The sequence below is a fragment of the Haemaphysalis longicornis genome, unplaced genomic scaffold, assembly GCF_048455015.1.
Source record: "Haemaphysalis longicornis isolate Haplotype H1 unplaced genomic scaffold, Haemaphysalis longicornis Haplotype H1 scaffold_12, whole genome shotgun sequence".
In the NCBI taxonomy this organism is placed as follows: Eukaryota; Metazoa; Arthropoda; class Arachnida; order Ixodida; family Ixodidae; genus Haemaphysalis; species Haemaphysalis longicornis.
Window position 1 is genome coordinate 87,315,315 of NW_027526225.1, and position 14,816 is coordinate 87,330,130.

The window sequence follows — 14,816 nt, forward strand, 5'->3', positions numbered from 1 at the left end:
GCGGTCTTCTTGACAGGCCTGGGTGTTCAACTGTGCGAGACGGCGGCAGTGTTCAAGGCGAGAGACAAACTCTCCTGGGACATCGGCTTTAGGCAGGTGCAGAAAAGAAAGCAGCATCGGGGACGGAAGATGGAGGGCGGCGTTAAACGAGAAAGAAGGGCGAAAAGCCAGTAGTTCGTTGTGTTGCGGTGTTGTACGCATAAGTGACGAAGGGTAAAACGGTGTCCCAATTGGTGTCTGTCCCAATATATATATATATATATATATATATATATATATATATATATATATATATATATATATATATATATATATATATATATATATATATATATATATATATATATATATATATATATATATATAGAAAGAAATGCCGGCAGTCTACAACACCAAAGAAGGCATAGGGGAATGGTTAGAGTTTTTTTTTACCGTTAGTGACGTTACATTATTTTTTTATATTAATTACGTGAGAAAGAAAGAAAGAAAAGCACGCGCCCAGAGTGGGGACCGAACCCACGCCTTTCGATTAGATGTGGTAAATAATGCCCTCAGTGAAAGTTTCACGCTACCCTGCCTGAGGCTGAAGCTGTGTGTGCGCATGTGCTTTTTTTTTTTTAACTACAACTTATTTGCATCATCTTTCCCAATCCCTTTCTTTTTTAGGGTTTTTTAGCCTCCTATCTGCAATAGCGTCATTCATTCATACGTTCTTTTTTTTTCCTCCTTCTTCAGAGGACTCGCCGGTCCAGTACTCGAGTAAGTCTGTGAACTAAAGCCACAATGGCTGGAATTTGTGGCCTGAAATTACGTATGTCGTGGCGCGAAAATAAGTGGTAAAACGGCTATGTTCCACGTTAAGTTGTACGTATATCGTTCAGAAGAGGTTATTCTCTCACTTGCTAATCACGCTTTAGCCGATAATATTGTTACGTGGCGGCAGGACACATGAAATAAACCATGGAAGATATTTACGCTATTTACACGATGTCGGCTATGAGGGAGCCCGCCCAGCTGGGTCTTCTTCTTCTTCAGAGGTTGGGCCGATAGCTCTCGTCTTCTTCTTCCCGTGACAATATGTTTATAACTGACTGCAAATCAAAGCAACTACGGGTAAACCAATGCCACAGAAATCTCTTGAAAAAAATTTAAAGCCGTTCCACTCAATATGAAAGCTGTCGGAAGTGCAGAGCAGTGATTCGCCATAATGGGTGGTGGCGCCGTTATCCGATCACTGCTACCACCCATCACGCTCTTCGCCGCTCTGTCTCATTCCTCTATAGATGAATATGAAATTCAAATTTCCCGCCTTCGCAGTGCTCGCGCGCTCCCTGCCTGAAACTGCGCCAGCAAGAGTTCTGTTCTTTTTGCGCTTGCTTTAATTTCGTATACTGGAGCTGTTTTGCGTCATTTGGTACGTGCGAATTTTTTCTCGCGCAGCTGGAGCCTTTCCGCGGCATTTCGAATGCGCCATTTGTTTCTTGCGCGGCCGCTTTTTTCGCTTACTATCGTAAAGACCAATCCAACGAGCGTTCCTAACTAAATGAACGCGGGGGCTTCCGGTTATATACTCAGATGTTGCCTCAAATGTACCTGCACTTTCCTCTGCACTAAACAACGGGGAGATGTATGACAAGCGCCAGCGGTTCACAAGGTTCGAACGGTTATGACTATTTAAACGGTGTGGTTTTCCAAGCGTCCGCGTGTCTTCCTGACGAAGGTACACCAGGCTCTACTTGGGTCCGTTATCTCGCTGCGCCGCCTGATTCCGGCGGTCGCTTGACATCGATCCATTAGCGTGCTACGACGGCAAGGCGAGCCCATAAAGTGCTGTGCACTTAAAAACCTTTTGAATGTCTAAAATTTATCTCCCACGATGGTTTTGCACTGAGGAGCAAACTGCGTTGCGCTACGTTTTAAGTCGCTGTTACTGTCATAAATATCAAATGAAGGAGCGCATCGTGTCACGTGTAGCATACAGTCAGGCATGCAGACATACTGACAGGCGCTTACAGGCAAATTTTTAGGGAACCTCGCACTAGAATGCTTACTCATTAACACAACATTGGCAAACTCTCTGTACTTCGACGAATCTCGCTGAAACTGTTATTTGACTGTGACGTCTATCCACAAACAATGCACCAGGCAGCCATGATTGGACGCCTTCCACAGGGCGACGCCCACACATCAGCCTCTGCTGGAGAAATAAATTTTTTTTCTCTCTCTCTATCTCTCCTGTATTCCAGGAGGACGACTGCTATGCTTACCGCTGTACCTTAGATGATATCCGTGGGCTTTTTCTGGATATGCCGCAATTTTCGTGACCAGGGCGTGAAGGAGGACAACGTGCATGACTGTCGCCTTTCGCACAAGGCTGCACACTACATACGTATTAGAGGCAATTAAAGTAACTAGACAGCTTTAGCTTACCGTACGTACCGGGACCCGACAGCGCATGCGCGCGCGGATACGCTGAAGAGGCACACACCTCACCGGAACGATTGCGCGGGCACGGCAAGTCGGGGGCTGCCCGTCAACAGAACTTTGCCCAGCCATGGGTCCCGGTACGCACGGCACAAGCGATACACATGGTATGTTAAAACTCTCAAATGTCACGGCCGCGGAAAATGTGTTGCCTGACCTCGGAAAATTTGGGTTGCAAGCTTTTAAGCGTGACGAAAATTTGTGTACACCTGGCTTATTTATCTCGTTGATGTTCCGGTTTCGCTTAGCATTTCACTCCAGTCTGATCTAGATGTTCATCAAAAAAAAAAAAAAAAAAGAAGTGGCTGATTTCTTTGTCATAGGAATCGGTAAAACACGAAAGTGAAATGTGCAGCGAAATCTGCAGCTGAGCATGATTGGCGGGTCGGCGGCTGTCTCGTGGGTGTGCTTGGAGAGCGACGTCCTACGGGCGGGTCGCTTCGGCAAAGGTGTACTGGCGTCCTTGCCGTGACGAATATGACGTCAGTGAAATATTGGTGTATCCCGGCATAAAACACGTTAGTGTTAAAATATAAAACTTGAAAACGAACAACCCAAAGTATAACATACATTTTATTACTATAGGTTGCTTCCTCGCAAGACGACCTTGTGTGTAGGAGTGCACCCTTTACAGGCCGCTTGCTTCGTTGTACTGGCGTCATTTTCGGGACGGATATGACGTCAGTGAAATCTTGATGAGTTGACCTCGATATCTGCCACTGATTGCATTGTTTCGCGGGTTCTGCTTCTCATTTTTGTGACTTAGCGGCGTTACGAGTTTACCCGGAGTAGCAGCAGAGCCCCTGGCCTTCGCGGTACACATCTAGCATCCGAGATAATTAGCGCAGCGGGGTTTTGGCTAACGCGTACGATGACCAAGTGATGCTTCCAATATTGCGAAGACGAAATGACGCAGAAGCGCCTGTGATAAAAGGGGCATGAAGACAAAACGCAAGTTTGGTTCATTGAAAAGACTTCCGCCCCGATAAAAATGATACCATTTTATCGCAACTTTCAGAAAAAATAATCGATGTACCGTATTTTTGCGCGTATAACCTGCACCAAGAATGCGAAAATTTCAGTGGCAAAGTACGGGTGGAGATACTAAGCGGGGTCTTTCCTTTTGTGCAGCTTCACGGCAAAGCGGGTTGTGCCGTGAAGATGACCTTGTGTACAACAGTGAGGACTGCGGCTCAAGTGATAGCTCTAGCGAGAGCAGTGACACTGAGTGAATTGTGACTTTCACCTTGCAGTCAGTGTATTCTACTTGCTCTCAAATGTCACTCTGTTTCTGTCGCTTTTTCTGTCTTTTTCTGTCTTTCTATCTTTTTACGCTTTTTCTGTCTGCATAGTATGTGATGTGTTGCTTGAGTAGTAACTGTGGTGCAGCCTTTCCTGTATCAAATGTGCGGGAAATACGCGAGGATTTGTTTTTCTTTTTTCGGCGGGCTGAAAGTTGGAGTGCGGATTGTGTGCAGGGGCTGGTTATACGCGCGAAAATACGGTATTGACGAAAACAGGTGAAGCAGTGGCGACTTCTTTTTCTTGTGGGATCCCTGTGGTCACAGGATTTTGTGTAGCGATTAACAGCTGCCCACCGAAGCCGCCGTTAATAAACGTGACTGGGTGATTATTGTGGTGGCCGGAGCTTCTATTTGAGCGTATCACTCGAATGCTAACGTGCAGTTAACTCGTAAAGCAAAACGTTTTTAGAGCTGGAGCATATTACGTCACTCCTGCCCATACCACGCCACATGTACACTGTAAAATGATTTACTCTTTTTGTCCATAATGAACACCCTTACACCCCATCAGAAAATAGGAAATAACCTTTGAAAGGGTGTAACAAACGGTAAAACACCTTAAAAAAGGGTGTATTTTTGTGGTCTTGCTAGGGTGTAAGGTTGTTATTAAGACAAAACACCCTAAATCCTGTTTTCCTTTGCTTTTTTTTGCTAAAGTGAAGGGTGTCAGTTGTAGACAGTGCTTTACATCCCTAGGGGTGTACATTCACACCCTAAGAAATGTAAATTTACACCCCTGTGGATGTAAACGTACACCCTCCGTACTTTATACTTACTGGGGTGTGAAGTTTACACACTAAGGGGTGTAAATCATTTTACAGTGTGCGAAAAATTTCAATACCTTTTTAAACATTCCTTGTTTCTTTCGGTTAAACAACGTCTTTCTTGGCAGCAATAGAGCTGAGCGAGTTACCCAAGGCTAGTTTTATTAGATGCGACGCATCTCTTGCTCTGAGGCATGTCCCTCCTGCGTCGGCGTCGGCGGCGTCCGCACGCCACCTGCGCATGCGCGACTCTCCTCCGCTCATCTCTCCGACAGCTGTGCGCAACACTCTCCCTCTGTCGCATTATCATAAACAACAGCTGCGTGCGCGCGCTTCGCTCGCTTCGCTCCGCTCCCGTCGCGCAAGTGCGCGCATGCGCGACTCTCCTCCGCTGTCTCCTCTCCTTCAGGCGCTGTGAATATAAAGCGGGTAGCGCGCTGCAGCGGTTCAGTCAGCGCTCGCTCTCGTTCGACTTCGCGTCACTTTGCTTGACGACTGCGTGCTTCACTTGATTCTTCCGATGAAGACGTGATGGTAGCGACAGTCCCTTCAGCAAGTGGACTGACGCAATCCAATACCAGCGTCAGTCCAAACGCTCCCCCCTGATGCGTCGCATCACTTCAGGGTTCCCTCGCGGGAAGATAGGCGTAATTTTTCAAATTGAACAAGTGCGTATTTTGTCTCCACGGCCCCTTAACTGCCAGTGCTGCTGCTTGGCCATGCGCGCGTATATGCAGTAGAACCCCGCTGTTACGTTCCTCAGTGCTGCGTTTTCCCGGCTGCTACGTTGTTTTTGTCTAGTCCCGGTGCAGCTCACATGTATTGAAATCCTCACTCTTACATCGTGGCTCAGGGTACGTTCGCTGATCTGACACACCGAACACGCCCGGGCAACATGCGCGGACCACCATTTTGACGTTTGACGAGCCTTGGCCAGGCTTGGCTACGAAACTGGCTGCATGAAGCCGCTCATGGCGCGATTCGGCCCCACTAGATGGCCCTATGTTACTCTATGCTATCACCACCATCACTGCGCTTACAACGGAAGTTTCACTTCGGAATGCCGGAAGTGCGTGTTTGCCATAAAAGCCCCACCACAAGAACAGCACGCCCTCTCGTGGTCATCGCGCGCTTCAAGGTTTTTAGAACACCGTTGAACTTGCAACCGCGAACTTTGCCGTGCCGTGATGGCGTCGCAAAAACGGGAGGTGCTTTCCCTTCAGGAAAAGCTTGAAGTACTAAACGCAGGAGACAAGCAGTCAGCGCGGAAGAGAGTCAACATCGCTAGGGGCCTTGCATTGCCACGTGTGTTTTTTGGTTATCGCAAAAAGCGGTAATCCTACATTGTCGGGTTTTTTAAGGTTCGAAAGCCAAAGTTGCAGAAATACATAATTACAATCCAAAGCTACGCTGTTTTCGTTCATTTTCGAAGGTTTCCTCACTGCGGCGTTTTCCTGGTTGTTACTTTTTGTTTTCCCGGCCCGGTGAAAAACGTATGATTGGGGTTCCACTGTATATATACTTGCAGCGTCGAACGTCACCCTGCTGTGCCGGTTCTCGCCGCGGTACCGGCTGGGCATCTACCCGTACGGCATCTGCACGCATTTCATCTACGCTAGCGTGCCCAGCCACGCCGGCCCCAACTCGTCCGAGGGGAGGGACGTCCTCTACAACTACGACCCGGGTGGGTGGCCCTCGGAGGAGGTCCGGTTGCGCCATACCGTTTCCTTTACGGCACAGTTGTGAAAACGCGTGGCGCCATCTACTGGCTTGCTTGCAACACTAGCGCGTTCTTTTGACCATGCTTTTTACCGACCGCTAATGAGGGCCTTCTGTTCATTTTACGTGGCTTTGAGGTACAGTCGTTAATTGCACTCAAATACATTGATTAAAATAATTTTTCCAGGGACAATATAAACAGTCTGATATCAAAGTAGGAAGGCTCCAGGGCTCTTTGAAAGCCTGCTTACTGAGCTTGTTTTAGTAAGTAAGCTTTTTTTTATGCATTCTTGCATTGCTGGGAAGACATCTTTTTGTTTTGGAGGGCGGGTGCATTACAGAGAGTCTGAGTATTTCAATAAACTATGAAGACAATAGCGCGTTTTAATAAATACCTCTCTCTCTCTCTCTCTCTCTCTCTCTCTCTCTCTCTCTGTCTCTCTCTCTCAGTTCTTTGTATATGGTTCTGTTTACGGCTGTGGTTCTGTATACATTTCTCTTTTGCAATATCGCTCGTAATATTTATTTTGCGTATCATCAATGGAGGTCAGGCGTACGGCTCCTGCCTTGAGACACACTTCTGTACTACGCCTCAGCTGTAAATATGTATGACTTGCTGATTGCTGAAATATGTATGTATGACCTACAAAAAACCCATGTACTAGTATAGAGCGCTATGCAGCCACCCCTTTCAAGTCGGCTTCACCAGATTACTCAGATACATCACAGGGAAAACTTTTTTTCACTGGTAATAACAGCGGTTTTGTGTGAAAATATGACGACCTTAGGGTCTTGATTTTTAGCATTACCTTATGCGTCGAAAGTGTGACACATCAAGCGTTACGTACAGACAAGCGAGTTCGTTCGTTGAGTCTACGTAAAAGTTTTTTGGCAGTTAAAATGAAGTGCGCGTTGGATGGAGCACGTAACGACTCTACGAAGCCGCTGAAGGTGTCCTAAAAAGCGTTCACCAATGCGATGCACCCGCACGTAAGCGGATAAACAGCGAGAAAATGGAAGAATCCGTCTTTATTCAGCCTTGATTAAAGAGAAACTTTTGGGTAAGCAGTTTAAATGAAATCTCGCATTGCTGTAGAATCACCATTTGGTGTATTTGATTCACCTAAACGAAATTTGTGGAACGCAAGAGATGTCGCGCAGGGAAGCCTTTGTGCCGCCATAAAGAAGCCACCAACACGTCGTTAAGGGGCCGTATAAGTTTACAAACATACTGACTCCTTCTAAAAACAATCCGTTCAGTAACACCGCATTTCAGGGATTTCTTTCAGAAGAGTAAGTGGTCGGTGCTGTTCAAGGCAGGGTCGAGGCTACCCCCGCCGCACACGCACACAAACCGATAGAAAGAGAGAGAGAGAGAGAGAGAGAGAGAGAGAGAGAGAGAGAGAGAGAGAGAGAGAGAGAGAGAGAGAGAGAGAGAGAGAGAGAGAGAGAGAGAGAGAGAGAGAGAGAGAGAGAGAGAGAGAGAGAGAATTGTGGAAACAGCCCTAGTCCGGGCCGTCATGCTGCAGATCGTCATTGGAACACGGAACATTCATACATACATACACACATACACACACACACACACACATACATGCATGCATACATACATACATATACATACATACGTGCACGCATACAAAAAATGCATACAAACACACATACGTACGTACAGTCGGTAAAACGCTTGTCTATAACAGCGATTTCAACTTCAACCAGCTACTACCGAAAACTGCCGAAACATACTCGTTCCAAACATGTCGGAGGCAAAAGCGAAGGGCTAAGACTTCAGAATTCCGCAGTCGTTTTATTCAAATCCCCCTCTGTCGGGGCAGGATAGGGCTGAGAGTACGAAAGCTGTGTTATAGACAAGCCTTTTACCGGCTGTACATACATACATACATACATACATACATACATACATACATACATACATACATACATACATACATACATACATGCATGCATGCATGCATACACATACATACTACATACATACACACATACATACGTGCATGCATGCATGTATACCAACGCACATACACACGCATACATACATACATACATACATACATACATACATACATACATACATACATACATACATACATACATACATACATACATACATACATACATACATACATACATACATACATACATACATACATACATACATACATACATACATACATACATACATACATACATACATACATACATACATACATACATACATACATACATACATACATACATACATACATACATACATACATACATACATACATACATACATACATACATACATACATACATACATACATACATACATACATACATACAGGCAGGCAGGCAGACAGACTCAGGCAGACAGAGCAGAACACGGCGCTCCACTGACGGTGTTGCTGCGTACTGCGCACGCGCAGACGCCTTCCGGAGGTTCCTGCACGTGCGCGACACGGCGCCCGAAGCGCGGCTGCTGCTCTCCGTCGAGCTGGAGGCGATGCTGCGCACGGGCTGGCCCGCAGACAGGCTCGCCTCCGACGCCCGCATCTGGCTCGACCGGAGCGGCGTCGACGGCCTGCACCTCGCCGGCCTCGACCTTCTGCCCAGGAACGTCCGCAACACCACCGACATTGTCACGGTAACGGCAATCCTACATTTCCCACCACAAGCGTCCTTATTCAACGTTTTTGGCTGGAAAAGGGGCCGTTAAGCATTTCGTTTTCATCATCTTCATCGTCGTCGGTATCATCATCCCCTTCCGGTGGACTAACCCTTCCGGTGGTATACTGTTTGTGGAAATACTGCATCGTTCCTTTATAATTATTCCACCGTCGTACTGGATAGTGGAAGTGTTCGTTTTTTTTTGTTTGCGGTTCCCTTAATAACCATGAATAACGAACGTGGACAGTGCGGTAACTTTTTGGCTGTGTCTAGATTGCCGTCCGACAGTACTATAAGCTCTCAAGTATATCGACGTCAACCGGCGTTTCGTAAAAAAATGCCGTGTCTGGCACTCCATCGATCCAACTAACGCAGAGTAAGGTAACCTAACCTAAACTAACATAGTATGTCCTAACGAGCACAAAGCAATAATTTAAAACACCAAGAGATAACCTAAGACATAAAAATTATGATCAAATTTAAAGGTGAATACAGGCAATAGCCGGTATCGAAACACCGACCTTGGCATCAAGAAACTATAACGGAGCCCCTGCACTACAACGACTTCGTTTTTTATTGCCCTACACCACAATGACCGACGCTCTAGGCGGTGCTAGCCTAGTTATAAATATTCGAATGCTGTCGGATAGACATGCGTGCAGCGCCGAGCTAGGGCGCCGTCGTACGGCACTGTAGACACTGCGTAACTTTTTTCCAGGCCTTACGCAGATGGTTCAAGCAGCAGTACCTGCTCACCATCGGAATAGACCGCACACAGAAGATCGTGGAACCGGAACTGCTTGAGCTGCTGGAGTAAGTGGTGCAGTAGTGACTCCTAACTGCAGACTCATGTTTGCTGGACATGATTAGGCTCTATTTACCTTCAAAATGAAATTCAGCGTGCGGCGAGAACAAATCATTTCACACCCAAGTCGCTATGACAGTTCTCCATTCTCAGCTGTACCTTTTTTTCCACCCCTGGGAAATTCGCACCGTATTTACATTTATTTCTCGAAGGGCTGGATGTTCACGAGAGCAAACCCGATGAGTGAGGCCCACTGCTGCAAACAAGAACTTAGAGCACGCTGTTTTTGTTTTGGTAGCGTGAGCTACACTGGCTGAGGTTGAGCAGTTTCGCGTGGCTCTTGGAGAGCCGTGCTGCGCATGCGCGAGGCGCAGTGACATCTCACGGCGCACAGCTGGTGCGCCAGAGCCGCCGCCGCCACCGCGACTGGATTTAATTGGATTGGATTGAATTAGATTAGATTGTATTGGATTGGAAATCGTTTTAGCAGCAGTAAGCATGATAATCAGCTAATCCTGGACAACCAGGCAACCTAAGAATAATCTGCTGAACCTTAGCTCACGCTGCATATATCCTGGCATAGCCGAGCTAAGCCACTGCTAATTTTTGAAACCCGCGAAGATGAACAAATGATGATAACTTCGTGATGATGCTAATTGCAGATGGTAACTTCATGTTGAACGTACGCTGCTAAGCTATAACATATCCAAACTGATCAAGTAACCCACGCACGCGCGCAGAGAGAGAGAGAGAGAGAGAGAGAGAGAGAGAGAGAGAGAGAGAGAGAGAGAGAGAGAGAGAGAGAGAGAGAACTGAACGTTTTCGCCCCTACAATGAGTTTTGAATATAGCTTTGAGCTGAGCGAACGCTATTTTTGCCGATGGTTTGGACAACTGTGGAACAGGAGTTCTTTCTGAGGGGAACATAAATGTGGTGTGGGGGTGATGGTTGTGGTGATGATGATGATGATGATTTTGCGTAGCGAAGCCAAGGAGGGCGACGTGGGAATTGTACAAAAAATGCTTGAGTAGAAAATATTTAACAGAATTTGTAAATGAAATTTTTCATTGCTGGTTTTAGAGCACGTGGCGAAAACTGAGGCAGAACCTAAGCTACAACTGCCGACGAAAAGTCCTAACCTTGTTTCTGAACGGACGTGCGTGCACCTATTTGAGTTTGGAATTCGTAGACTTCCCGACCATATCGCGAACGTTTGGAGCAAATGCGTGATGCAAGATAGCCTAAAAAATGTATGTAGTACATCCACAGGTACCAAAGGTACATCCACTACTACCACTCTAATTAGGAGCTCTACTACCTAATCAGGAGCTCTACCACTATGTAAAGTGGTAGAGCTCCTGATTAGGGAACTCTGGCTCCTCTCTGCGCAGGCTGGTGGACTTTGCGAGCTTCATGACGAGCCACACGCGGCATACCGACGAGCGCACCACTCTGACGAACCCGTACAGCAAGTACGACAACAGCACCTCCGTCCAGTTCCGGGTACGCACATCTTCTAAAGCGAAGCTGGCTGTGCCTTACTGATGGCGTATGTCTAGTCGAAAACACACTGCAGGAAAGCCAACTTTCTCTGACAATGATAATGATCGTGGGTGGAGCGAAAAAAAAAAAAAATACGCCACCCGCTGTCCGTTATGAAGCCGACGTCCATCCGGTTGCGGCATTTCGACACCGTCAAAGCAGTATGGGTTTGTAGGGGGGTACATGCAAAATTGGACAGCAAAATCATGAACGCCTCCGTCTAACGACGACAACGTCATCATGTGAAATCAAATAGCCAAAGGTCGAAGTCAAAGCCGCTGCAGTCAAAAGTCCAAACTGCGTGCGAGTGGAAGTCAAAGCTTACCGAGTCAAAGTCCGAACTCAGACACCGGTGAACGAATTTCTCACGTAACAGCATCGCGTTCAACCACCATCTTCATTAAACGGAGGGGTGCCCAGTGATGTTCTGTGCAGGAAATTTTCGGATGTAATTTCGGCGTAACGAAAAAAAAAAGGAATTTTTCATGTGCAGTTTTCCCACTAATGGCAGTCCTTTCAATAGTGATTACACTGTAGGTTTTTAGCGAAACGGAAAGATTTTTCTTTTCGCGCAGCTAATATTGGGGGTGAAAACTTGATATGTGAACAGTTTCAAGTCTTCCACGTTGCGCGACTAAGTTCCAGAGCCATGAAAACTATCCCATACAAATGTATAAAAAGTAAGATTTGACAGTGAATTACACAAAAAAATATTCAGAATCCTCTCTTTATGCGAAATATCACGTTCTTGAAGTGGGTTTGCTAGGTTCCTGAGAGGTAGGGATTTTGAGCGAGAAAGCTGGGTACGAACAGATGTAGGGGATTTTAGGAGTCTTGGAGTATAAAGGAAAAATAATGCCAGTAAAACGGATCTCGCATCAATTTATTACTTTGTTCCCTTTGAGATCTATGTCCAAATATGTGCAGTCGTGTTCCCGCAAGCTAGAAGCATCCGAGACCGCTTCCAATCCAGTTCACAGAACAGGAGTACAGCGGCTACGTAAAGTAGACATAAGTGGCGCTAGCTAACGCCAAAACCATAACAGGAATCCACGCGAAGATCTATCAGGTGAAAAAAGAGGATGCAGGGAAAATTTTCAGGGAGTTGTTGAGAAACCTGTGAGGAGGAGGAGGAGGGTAAACATCGTTATTGTGGGAAAAAGTTTTGTGGACTCTTCGGGAGGTGAAGTCCTCAGTCCAGGACCCCATATGCCTTTCCAGCCGCTACAGCCCACACCACCAGCCGAAGCTGGTCGGACAGGCATGAACTGGACAGGGCGCGCTTCCAGACCTCGGGAGAGTTGAAAAAAGTGCTAGAAGTAGGAAACTCCTAAACGTAGAAATGGGAATTTTTCTCCCCAGTACGGGATATCACGGGGATGGGAGAGTTTTGTTTCTATTCGAAAGTTTCCCCTGTGGAATAATAAAGGAACATGATCTCAGACATTCGTAGGGATTAACTTCATGTCTGAAGGCCAGAAGTTCTCGGTGAAACGGTGTATCATGCACCCATCAAATGGTGTAGGTCAAGGGAGAGGCTTACGCGTAGGTTCACATCAGGGGCGGTATTCTCGAAACTGTCCTTCTTGAAAACGTCCCTTTGCTTCCCTTTCATCGTGACGTACTTCCGGTTAAGAAGTGGACGTGGGCAGCATAGACGAAGGTTGGCAGTAGGTTTGCCGCGCTTGCGTTACGTCACTTCCGGTTGTTTGCTTTTAGCCAATCAGGGCTCGCTTAAAGGGACAGTTTTGAAAGGGACGCAAAAGGGACAAAACTCGAGAATACCGCCCCAGGTGCTGCACACTCACGTCTTCAGTGGCGGAGTCGCAGAATGGGCTGGCGGAGCAGTCATCTTAGAACTCTGTTGAAATGCGAGACTTTTCACTTTTCAACGGATAGTGAGCAGTGGCGGCAAAGTGCGCTGAGCATGTGCTTCGTTGGTGTCGTCCTTTCGTGGTTGTCATAGCAACCACGCTAGTTGCACAGATTGATTGGGGTTATCGCGTGGCCGGTCCCCCGGTAGGCATATAGTGTGTCGGGGGTGCGCACGTTCGGGCCGCTTGGGAGACTGGCTGATTTATTCGGGTTCTCCTCGGGTGCGGATGTAGTTGGCATTGGTGTGGGCTGAGGTTGTGTATGCACGATGTGTGTGACAGGGTTGGGGACATCAAACTTAGTTGGTAAGGTGTCCATGCTTCAAGAAGACAGCTTTTCGACATAGTTTAAACAGTGCGAAGGTTGCTATTAATTATCTAATTTTTTTTGTCTCTGCGTTTTGCGAGGTCAACTGCCAGGAACCCTGACATATTTCTGGGAGCGATATAGGGATGACTGATTGCACGTGTGAGGAAGACCCCTCCACACACACAAAACGAGTAAATTTGATTAAATAAGCGAAAAAAAAAAACTCTCGGTTCCTAATTTTAAGGACATGCCCGAACACCTTGTCATCAACGCAACACGTTACGAGCTAGCCGCGTAGTGGTTTCAGGAGCCTTCAATGGGCTATGAACACAAAACACAAGTTCGGTTCGTTAGAAAGACTGCTTCATCCCGATAACAATGGTGCCAATTATATCGCAATCCTGGAACAAATAATGGAGGCTATAAAGAAAACATGGGAAGCCGTGGCGACTCCCTAGTCCCTTTCCGGCAACTTTCGATGACGTCGCAGAATCTTGTTTGTGCGATCGGCGGCCGACGACCTAAATCATCACGCAGACACGTGACAGGGTGATTGTACTGCGGCCTTTATTTCCATTTGATCGCTTAACTTGAATGCCGACGGGCAGTAAACACCCTAAAAATATAATTTCATTGCTGGCCCACATGACGTCACTCCTGATCATAAAACGTCACTGTAGCGCGAAATTTGAAAGTATTTTGAATACTACTTACATTTTTTTGTTTAAAATTTTTCTTTCGGGGCTGGAATGAAGCTGAGTAAGGTATTAAAGCACAGTTCTCTCAAATTATACAAAGTTGGGCGGTATTCACGAAGCGACAAGCTCAGGAACAAAATCATGTCCATGGCGGCCTTTCTTTGCCATACATTCATATCCGCCAACGAAGGCGGCCTATATTTCAGCTAAGCGCGGCAACTGGCACACCACATCTTATGGTCACTTCCTGAATTATGGTCAGCACTGCGCCTGTAGGCTGTGCCATACATGCATTAATTACTCGAGCAGGTACCCAATGGACGCGGTTCCGTCTTTTGACGTGTCCTCATTTAAAACCGCGCTCATTATTATTTAAAATGATTAGCCAACTAAGCCAGCATGCTGCCTCGCCAATCGAAATATCGCCTTCGCAGATTCCTTGCTATAGACCTTATTTTTTTGCCCGTAAGTGCGCCTGGCTTTTCAAAGCTATACTGTTGCTGTCTACACACCAGCTATCATCTTTAACGTCACCGCTCTAACGAACAAACCACAATATTTTGTGGTTTATGCATTTGTGCTGCTACCCTTGAGTGATGTGACTGAAATTAAACACTCCCCCCTCCCCCTCGACGTTCTAAATTCT

The 14,816-nt window shown here is 46.5% G+C and overlaps 1 protein-coding gene across 1 annotated transcript in view; it reads left to right on the forward strand.

Annotated features, from left to right (window-relative positions):
- Positions 1 to 14,816, forward strand: part of LOC144161718 (acidic mammalian chitinase-like) — a 43,591-nt gene that overhangs the window by 20,604 nt on the left and 8,171 nt on the right. Inside the window, exons 5-8 of the mRNA XM_077692334.1 lie at positions 6,081 to 6,236; positions 8,701 to 8,918; positions 9,660 to 9,754; positions 11,138 to 11,249. Coding sequence (XP_077548460.1) covers positions 6,081 to 6,236; positions 8,701 to 8,918; positions 9,660 to 9,754; positions 11,138 to 11,249 — 581 coding nt within the window. The remainder of the gene's footprint in view (positions 1 to 6,080; positions 6,237 to 8,700; positions 8,919 to 9,659; positions 9,755 to 11,137; positions 11,250 to 14,816) is intronic.